General features: G+C 54.4%; 1 protein-coding gene across 6 annotated transcripts in view; it reads right to left on the reverse strand.

Moving 5' to 3' along the window:
- WNK2 (WNK lysine deficient protein kinase 2) overlaps window positions 1–4,782 on the reverse strand; it is a 149,596-nt gene extending 144,814 nt beyond the window's left edge. For 5 of the 6 annotated variants that reach the window (XR_009696371.1, XM_061163608.1, XM_061163607.1 and 2 more), the window contains exons 1-2: window positions 4,584–4,781; window positions 3,343–4,016 (exon numbers count right to left, since the gene is read on the reverse strand). Coding sequence is in view for 5 of the 6 variants with exons in the window: in XM_061163608.1 (XP_061019591.1) it covers window positions 3,343–4,014 (672 nt within the window). In the remaining variant the exon portion in view is untranslated. Of the gene's footprint in view, window positions 1–3,342; window positions 4,017–4,583 lie in introns of all 6 variants that reach the window. The other variant, XM_061163609.1, reaches the window with a different exon arrangement.
- Window positions 4,783–10,503: the final 5,721 nt, after the last annotated feature.

Below are 10,503 nucleotides of genomic sequence, written 5' to 3' on the forward strand. Positions count from 1 at the left end.
TCAAGAGCTGACACCTCCATGAGGCAAAATGTCTCCCGCACTGGGCACAGGCCGGGACACAAATGCAGGAAATATTTGCTCCAGGTGGAATCCCCCGGAGGCAGGGCCCAACCCTGTAACATCAGCTTTCCGTGGGGAGGAGGGAGCACACAGCAGCGGAGACCTGTCTCCCTTGCTTGCAGGGGCCTGAGGACGGGAGAGGGCAGCACTGACCGAGGGGGCCGAAAACCAAGGTTCCTTCCAAGTTCTCGAGAAAGATGCTTAAGCAGGTGGTCCAAGAAAGGCCAACAGGCCATCTCCCACGAGGCTTCTGGACACTGGCCGGAATCTGGGGTGGCTGCATTTTCTCTGCTCCAAGGCCCCACCCATGGCTCGGAGGCATCAGCAGGTGAAAGAGGGTGCCTGGGTCACCCGGGACCATGTCAGGGATCCACACCTATCCTTCCATGGCAACCCAGAGTCAACCAGAAGCTCCAGCTATCCCATGCACCGTCTGACAGGATGGGGTCTGGGAGGGGCCAGAGCTGGCCACACAGTCGTGGGAAACGTGAGTTAAAGTCAGTGGTGCTAGGTCCCTGTTGCCACTGTAACATGTCCTAGTGCCAGAAATACATGTTCATTCATAATAAAACAGAAGGGGAGGTAATAGTTTAAAATGGCTTCCCCCCCGAAATCAGTATGAGCTCTGAACGTCTGGAGAATTCAGGAGGTGAAACACATCGCTGCCCTTCACTGTGACGTGAACACACGTTGCTCTTTCCGCAAAGCTCTTTCAAAACTAAATTCTAGAAGGAAACTGGAAGTCATGGGGATCCTACATCCTCCAAGCCAGACTTATTAGGTCCAAAAATGTAGCCTTTCCTTCCCTTGGCAGGAAACCCTGGAAAAAGCGAACGGGTGACACTGTCTCAGTTCTGGGGGAGGCAGCCAGGTGCCAACATCTCCCATGACCCCAAGGTTGAGAGGAGGAAACAGACTTTTGAGGGTTGATTTTCAGGGCATTCCAAGGCTGCCTGCTGAGGAGCCTATGGGGACTGGGGAAGGGAGGATTGGAGAGCAGGAGGAATCCTGCAAAGCTCCCCGCACTGAAGGCAATGCTCCCAGCAACCCACCCTCCACTGGGAGCCCTGATGCCGGGGAATTCTGGGTGCTGGGTGGAAGATGAACATCTCCACCCTGTGCACTCAGAAGCCCCTTCCCCACACACAAAGCCAGCAGGCCACTTGTCACCCTCCCCGGTGCTTGGTGATCTAAGAGGACTGACTCGGCACCCTGCCCTCCACCCTTCTCTCCTCTCCTAAGGACAGCTGGTGGCCTCTTCCCAAGATGCTGCCATCCCTTCTATCATCTGGATCCTCACAGGTGACCTTGGTGGGCGCTCAACAGCCAAATGGGGGAGACAGCAGCCTCCTGTTTAGTAGAGGAGAATACACACAGCAGACGCCTGGCTGCTGCCCTAAGCTGGGTCCCAGCCCCATTTGGTGTAAAACCCTTTCAGACCCACCCAGCAGAAGGCTGCTGAACCCAAATGCTGCACCATCAGCCCTCTTGTTGGGGGAAATACAGGAACAGTTTTCTGGCTGGCATGGGGCCCCCAAGAATTACTGTAGAAGAAGCAAAACCAGACAGAGTAGAAGCCAAATCTCCCACCTTCCCACTCCCACCAAGAGGACAGGAGGAAAGGCCCCCTGGATAGCTACACTCTGGTGCCACTCTGCTCAGAACCCAGAGGCAGAACAGCTTGCCCTGCCTTAAAGGGAATGGGAATGAACAACCTCCTCCAAGGGTCACATGAGCCTGCAGCGCCTCAACCAGATCAGCTGGGCTTTGCTGCTGAGGTCTAACTCAGCTCCTGCCTGCTGCAGCACCCCCACTCCTGTCCTCTACCCTGCAGAGGCATTCCGTGGCAGAGCACCAGTGGGTGCTTGGAGCGCCACACCAGGCCACTTGGCAAGAGTAAGAGGGGAGGGAGGAAAGGCACATGACTGCACTCTAGAATCAGGAATCCTTTTTCCTCTCCCATCTTCCCTTTCCAGGTCCCCTCTCTCCTGTGTGTTCACACACAGCAGTGATGCCCAGCTCATGACTGTGCCATCCCAGCACACCAGACCACAGACCACTGAGGCTAGCCCTCAGCAGGGCCCAGAATCTGCAGCCATGAGGGAGAGGAGCTCTAGGTCCCTCCTGAGGGTCTCAATAGGACACCACTGGCTTCACCATGAAAAATCTGTATTTCCACAGAAGAACCGAGGAGCTGTAGGGAGGGGTATCTCCAGAGCTCTTTGTTTCAGGAGAAAGGCTGAGGACAGGTGGACACTGGACACATTAGCCAGCTCACACATACACACACACACAGGCCACCCTGCAGGGGCCCAGAGGACAAAGCAACCAAATCCCATTTCTGAGCCAAAAAGAAAGCTGCCTGCAGTGTGGCAGGCAGCCTGCGTCAGGACTGGCAGGCCCAGCTATTATAACTTTACAGGGTGCTGAGGTAGGCTTACACCGCACGGCCAGCTCTCACATAGGCCAGCCCAGTGCCTGACAGCTGTTCCCCCAAACAAGGGAGGGCCCATAAACACCCACTGTGACAGGGGCTGCCCGAGCTTCCAGGACTGGCCCAGGGCAGCTTGAGTTACCATTTATATAATCTTCTAGGGCTGGGGCTGACACAGCCAGCGGGAGGGCAAGGTTATGAAAAATGCATGTCCAGAGCCTTTACATCCACAAAAACCAAAACCAAACCAAACCAAACCAAACCCCACCTGCATTTTGCATGACTTGACTTTAGGACTTCTCACACATCCATTTCATGAACTAACTAGTGACAACAGCTCCAGGTTTTGTCCCCCAGGCCTCACTGTAAACAGACCCCAGGTCAAAGGAAGCCCCTCAGATATCCGCAACTAGGGCATCTACACTCTGCAAGATACAGGAAGCCGTTCATTTAAGAGCAGCCGAGAGTCCCCCAAACCACCCTGTGACCACCTGGACCCAGGGCTCCGAAGCACCCACACCAAGTTAGCCAAGCCCCCGCCTGTGTCAGCCCAGCCCAGAAGAGCAGCACCACCACACTTGGTGTTATTAGACACGGGTGTGTTAGACACGCCCTCCAAGCGCCCACTCTCCATCATGGGCTCACATCGTGCTACACTCACACACCACACACTGGGAGGTCCGACCTCCATCACCCAAGCCTTCCCCGCACAGACCGCCAGCACAACCACCCACCCACACAGAGGGTGACAGACAGACGTTGGCCGCCAGGGTTGGCTTAAGCCAGGCACGGCGCCATGCCGGAACTGCACTCACCCACCACCCACCTGCGGCCAGCGCATCCCTCACCTGCAGCTCGCACCAGGCTACCTCCACCCAGGTCTCCGTATCCAGCCCCTTATAGACCGTCTTGAAGGAGCCGCGGCCAAGCTCAATGTCAAACTTGAGGAACCGGCCATCCAGGGAGGTGGCCACCGCCTTCAGGTCGTCCTCATCATCTTCCTCCTCCTCGGGCTCCTCCCGGCGTGCGCGCCCGAGCTCCGGCCTGGCCTCGGGAGCCCCCGCGTCCTCCTTCCTCGTGGCCGCTACCTCCTCACGGGGACCGCCGTCGGGGGCGGGCACCGGTGCGGGCGAGGGGTCCGGGCCGGGTTCCTGCGCTCCCGCCGGCTCCAGGCCGGGGTCGGCAAGGTTGCTCGGCGGCGCAGCAGGCGCGGCAGGCGCTGGGGCGGCCGGGCGACCTCGGGCGCGCTCGGCGATGAGGCGGCGCGTCTTGCAGAGCAGCAGCACCCTGCGCTGCAGCGGCTGCGGGGGCTGCGCGCCCGGCGCCTCGGCAGCCTCCAGGCCCGGCGGCTCCTCCTGATCAGACTCCACCACGCTGCGCCGCAGGAAGCGCTGGGGCCCCGGCCGCGCCGCCCGCACCCGCGGCACCGCCGCGGGCTCCGCCATCCCCGCCGGCCCCGCACCGCGCCCGGCCTCCATCAGTGCGCCCGCGGCGTTTCGGCGGCCGCCATCGTCGTCCATCTCTGCGGGCAAGGACACACAGGGCCGTGTGAGTGCGGGCCTCGCCGCACCTGCCCGGGCCGCGGGATGAAACAGCACCGCCCGGGAGTCCGCACCCTGCCCTCCCTGGCCGCGGGGAGACCTGCCGAGCTGTCCGTGGGGAGTGGCTGCAGACCCGACCCGGAGGCCGGGTTGGGTGGGAGGGGGCCGTGCCCTGCTCAGGCCTGGGCCGCGGAGGAGCCCTGCAGGGCTGTCTCAGGGGGGGATCCGGGGAGGCTGCAGAGGGGACCGGGAGGCCGAGGAGAGCACACCTGTGCCCTGCCCAACCCGGGGAAAGGGGCCTATTGGGATGTCCCTGGGAGGTGGAGATGGTGAAGACGGGACCGGGAGGCCCGGGCTGGGGGAGTGGGGGCGCCGTGCCCTGCTCAACCCTGGGCTGGGGAGGGGTGAAGGAGATTGGGGAAGGAGGTACTGGCCAGGCGGCGGCTCCACAAAGGACGCGGCCCGGGGCGCAGGAGGGGCGCGCGGGGAGGGGGCTGCGGCGACGCGGCGCGCACACAAAGGCAGCGGGCGGGGGGCTCTGCACTCACAGGGCGAACGGGCGCCGTCCATGCCCGCGGCCCGGCAGCAGGGGCGGGCGAGGCCGCTCTTAGGGCCGGGATCCGCGCTCGGTCTGGGTAGCTCTCAGGGCCAGGGTCCGCGCTCCAGGCCCGGGTCACCCTCGGCACCAGGTCGCGACGCTACTCCCTCTGGCCGGCCCGCTCCGGGGCCGCGCTCCCGCGTGCTGCTCCGGCTCCGCGCGGCTGCGCTCCGGCACGGGATCCGACCCGGCGCGCGAGGAGGGCGGGGCATTCGGCTGCCCGCCCCCGGCCGGCGCGGCGGGGCGGGGCCTGGCACGCCCACCTGTCCTCGGGTGCGCGCGGCCACCTGCAGGCCAGCCCCCGGGGCCGCGCAGGCCCGCTGCGGCCCTCTTGTTCCCCCTCCAGGGGGCACTGCTGGCCTCTGAGGATCTTTGGAATGCCCCACCGGACTGCTGGCCGCGAAAGATCTGTTATTCCCCACCCCCGCAGAAACGGCTTGACCATCCTAGTTTGTCCGCCTTTTGGAAAGGCTGCCGATTTCATTAAGATTCAGTCAGTCCTGGAAGACATCCTGAGTTACAAGCCTATCCGTTTCAAGCCTGTCCATGACGGACGAGCCTAGGCCTATCAAGGAATGAAGCTAAGCATATTCCAGACAGACGCATGCAAGCCAGTCTGGCTTCCTCCGTGCTCCCTAGGACATGCTGGTGGCATGTGGGCATCATGCCTGCCCGGTGATGGAGGAGATGACAGGCAATTCATGTCATCACTGGCAGACCGCTGCCCACCCACACCTGGCAGATGTACATAATATGGCAGCAAGAATCCCCGCACATCGAAGGGGCAACCTAGACGCTGGGGGATCGAAGAGAACCTGTCCCTGACAGAGTGCTCTGTGCTTGCTCTCTGCGCCCTTAAGGGTAGTTGGGGCAGCCCAGCTTGCCTGACTCTTGTGACAGGGAGCTCACTCTCTCTGCTGACCCGTGACCCATGAGTACACAGCTAAGCAGCTAGTGGACAGGTTGCAGTTTGCTCATCCATGAGATGAACATAATGGTTAGTACACAGCTGGTGTTCAACAATGCTTACAGAAGAAGGGGGGAATGGAGACAAGGCCTACCCTCTGCCTCTGCTCCAACCAGTTCCCAGCACAGCCCACTGGTAGGAAGGTCAGGGTCTGACTTTGCCCCCAGGGAGCCCAGTCAAGAGGTACTTTTGAGGGTGGGCCTGCCTTTAAGTGGGCTCAGACAGCCTGGGGTCAGTCCAGTGGTCAGACCCAGTGCAGCCAGGCCGCTTCCCTGAGTGCCCCCCACAGCCTACTGCATGGGGAGGTGGTCCCTCACTTGATGACTATGTGGGGTCCACCCCAGGCACAGGTGAAATAGTGGAGAGCCAGATCCCATAAGGCGATGGGGCAAATGGGGGGACTGTGCCAGGAGAGCAGAGTTGGGGTGATGGAGGCAGGGCAGACTTCTCAGGGACTGAAGGAAGGGTGCTGGGACAGGCAGATGGAGTCAGGGCATATGGGACTCCCCAGCTTGGGCTCCGAGGCCCTGGAGCCTCCTGAGACTGAGGGCAAATGATGGGGCGCCTGGGGCTCCGGGGCTCTGGTTCCTTGGAGAAGTCTTCCCATCCAGTGGGGGCCAAGCAAGTCTATAATGCATCATTTTCTTCTTTTATAGTAAGATGATACAACATTTCTTTTACTCCCAAACTAGAAAATATGTGTTGATTTTTTTAAAATAACAACTTTATTGGGATATAAGTTAGTTACCATGAAATTCACTCTTTTAGAGTGTATAAGTCAGTGATTTTTACTATGTTCACAGAGTTGTGTGGCCATCACCACTGTCTAATTACAGAACATTTTTATCACCTCCAAAAGAAACCCATGCCCATTAGCAGTCACTCCACATTACCCCTCTCTCAGTCCCCAGCTAGCAGTGATCTACTTCCTATCTCTATAGATTTGCTAATTCATAACATCGCATATGAGCTTTCCTGGTGGCTCAAGTAGTAAAGAATCTGTCTGCTAATGCCAGAGACACAAGTTCCATCCCTGGATCAGGAAGATCCCTTGGAGACAGAAATGGCAACCCACTGCAGTGTTCTTGCCTGGAAGATCCCATGGACAGAGGAGCCTGATGGGCTACAGTCCATGGGGCCGCAAAAAAGTCAGACGCGACTTAGCAACTAAATAACTGCACCATCACATAGAAATGGAATCATACGACAGTTCTTTGTGACTGGCTTCTTCCATTCAGCATAATGTTTCACTTCATCCATGTTGCAGCACATATCAGTACGTCACTTCTTTCTGTGGTCAAATAATATTCCGTTTTAGAGGACTTCTGTGGTGGTACAGTGGATAAGAATCTGCCTGCCAGTGCAGGGGACATAGGTTCGATCCCTGGCCTGGGAAGGTTCATCATACTCACTGCAACTAAAGAGTGAGCGTTCAAGCCTGCAGGCAGCAATGAAGACCCAGCGCAACCAAAAATATAATTAATTAATTTTAAAAATATTCTGTTGTAGAGAATAAGAACATGTGCTCATTAAAATTTTATGAGATAGAAAAAGTAGAAATAAAAACCCTTTGAGGTTTTTAAGTTGTTACCCAAGTGTGACTTTTTCACTCTCCTCTTTCACCTTCATTGAGAGGATTTTTAGTTCCTCTTTACTTTCTGCCATTAAAGTGGTACCATCTACATATCTGAGGTTGTTGATATTTCTCCAAGCAATCTTGATTCCAGCTTGTGATTCATCCAGCCCAGGATTTTGCATGATGTACTCTGCATGTAAATTAAATAAGCAGGGTGACAATATACAGCCTTGACACACTCCTTTCCCAATTTTGAACCAATCCATTGTTCCACCTCCAGTACTAACTGTTGCTTCTTGTCCTGCATACAGGTTTCTCAGGAGGAAGGTAAGGTGGTCAGGTATTCCCACCTCTTTAAAAATTTTCCACAATTTGTTGTGATCCACACAGTCAAAGGCTTTAGTGTTGTCAATGAAGCAGAAGTAGAATTTTTTTTGTTGCTCCCAGCCTCGTTGTTACCACTGGCCACCCAGGGGCCAATCCACTGCCCAGGAGCCTTGAGGTTTTCCAATAGTCTTATACGGATGTGAGAGTTAGACCATAAAGAAGGCTGAGTGCTGAAGAATTGGTGCTATCGAATTGTGGAGTTGGAGAAGACTCTTGAGAGTCCTTTGGACTGCAAGGAGATCAAACCAGTCAATCCTAAAAGATATCAACCCTGAATATTCATTGGAAGGACTGATGCTGTAGCTGAAGCTCCAGTACTTTGGCCACCTGATGCAAAGAGCCAGCTCATTAGAAAAGACCCTGATGCTGGGAAAGATTGAGGGCAAGAGGAGAAGGGGACGACAGAGGATAAGATAGTTAGATGGCATCACTGACTCAATGGACATGAGTTTGAGCAAACTCAGGGAGCTAGTGAAAGACAGGGAAGCCTCAGTTCAGTTCAGTTCAGTCGCTCAGTCATGTCCAACTCTTTGCAACCCATGGACTGCAGCCCTCCAGGCTTCCCTGTCCATCATTTACTCCCGGAAGGGAAGGGAAGTACACAGGGAAGCCTGGTGTACTACAGTTCATGGGGTCACAGAGAGTCGGACACGACTTGGGAGCTGAATAATAACAAGTATGACTTCCACTGCACCACCCATAGCAGGCACATCTTTCCATGTGCAGCTGTCCACTCAGGAGATGCTCAGCAGGCTTGCATCAAATAACTGAATAACGATTCAAACTTTTTTCCCCTATGCAGTGAGTTACTTAAAGTTATTTAACTTTACTCAGCTTGGCTCATACCAGATGCTTCGTTATATATATATCCTTGTTGGTTCAGTCCAGAGAACACGGCTTTAGCCTTCAGATATCCTGACTGTGCAAGTGTTTGAAATCCTCTCCCCATGACCCTGCTGTGAAGTGAGCCTGCCTCCAGGTATGGGAGACGCTGTCAACCCTCAGTCTCCCCTCAGGGACCATTCCCAAACTGCACAGCTTAGTTCCTGACCCCAGGCGCTTTTTTTTGGATTCAACTTTTAGAAACAGTTTATTTCCATTTTATGGTTAAGAGTCTGAAGAAGAACAGCGAAGACCATTCAATGATCATTCCTACCCATTCAGTGGCCTGAGCTGTGGGAGTGCAGATCAGTCTCAGTGGGGAATTACTAGGTGGGCACAGACCCTGCACACCTTCAGACCAGCCTTCAGCCTCGGCAGGAGTTGTGGTAAATTCCGGAGCTGAGGCAGTGCATTCACCCTAACCATCATCCTTGGTCACAGCCTGCCCTTCGTTCTCAGTCTTTGATGGAAGTAGACGGAGTGTGCACAACTCCTGGCCGCACAAAAGGGATGATGCTTGGGTCCCCCACCTGAGACCCACTGAACGAGCCCTCTTCTAGTGTCTCAGAGCAGGACTGACTTCGGTTTGTAAAGAGAAGGTCTGCATGGCTCTAGAGACCTGCATGGATCATGAAATATGGAAATGGGCAGAAGAAAACACAGGCTATTTTCCATGTTTTCATCTCTCCTAAAGCCCCAGGAATTTGAACCAGGGGTCTCGAGTAACACTGTTGTTGTTCAGTCGCTAAGTCATCTTTGGCTTTTTGTGACCCCAGGAACTGCAGTGTGCCAGACTTCCCTGTCCTTCACTATCTCCCCGAGTTTGCTCAAACTCATGTCCATTGAGTCAGTGATGTCATCCAACCATCTCATCCTCTGCTGACCTCTACTCTTTTTTTTTTTCCATTTATTTTTATTAGTTGGAGGCTAATTGCTTTACAATATTGTAGTGGTTTTTGCCATACACTGACATGAATCAGCCATGGGTTTACATGTGTTCCCCATCCTGAACCCCCCCTCCCACCTCCCTCCCCATCCCATCCCTCTGGGTCTTCCCATTGCACCAGGCCTGAGCATTTGTCTCATGCATCCAACCTGGACTGGCGATCTGTTTCACACGTGATAATATACATGTTTCAATGCTGTTCTCTCAGATCATCCCACTCTCGCCTTCTCCCATAGAGTCCAAAAGTCTGTTCTATACATCTGTGTCTCTTTTTCTGTCTTGCATATAGGGTTATCGTTACCATCTTTCTAAATTCCATATATATGCGTTAGTATACTGTATTGGCTTACTTTTTTGGCTTACTTTTAGTATACTTTTTTGGCTTACTTCACTCTATATAATGGGCTCCAGTTTTATCCATCTCATTAGAACTGATTCAGATCTATTCTTTTTAATGGCTGAGTAATATTCCATGGTGTATATGTACCACAGCTTTCTTATCCATTCGTCTGCTGATGGACATCTAGGTTGTTTCCATGTTCTGGCAATTATAAACAGTGCTGCGATGAACATTGGGGTGCATGTGTCTCTTTCAGATCTGGTTTCCTTGGTGTGTATACCCAGGAGTGGGATTGCTGGGTCGTATGGCAGTTCTATTTCCAGTTTTTTAAGGAATCTCCACACTGTTCTCCATAGTGGCTGTACTAGTTTGCATTCCCACCAACAGTGTAAGAGGGTTCCCTTTTCTCCACACCCTCTCCAGCATTTATTGCTTGTAGACTTTTGGATAGCAGCCATCCTGACTGGCATGTAATGGTACCTCGTTGATGACCTCTACTCTTTTGCTGTCAATCTTCCCCAGCATCCAGGTCTTTTCTAAGGAGTCAGTTCTTCACATCAGGTGGTCAAAGTATTAGAGTTTCAGCTTCAGTCCTTCCGATGAATATTCAGGGTGCTTTCCTTTAGGATAGACTGGTTTGAGCCCCAAGGGTCTCTCAAGAGTTTCTTCTCCGCACCACAGTTTGAAAACATCAATTCTTCTGTGTTCAGTGTTCTTTATGGTCCAACTCTCACATCTGTACTTGACTACTGGAAAAACCGTGGCTTTGACT

Source organism: Dama dama, chromosome 16 (assembly GCF_033118175.1).
Source record: "Dama dama isolate Ldn47 chromosome 16, ASM3311817v1, whole genome shotgun sequence".
NCBI classification, from domain to species: Eukaryota; Metazoa; Chordata; class Mammalia; order Artiodactyla; family Cervidae; genus Dama; species Dama dama.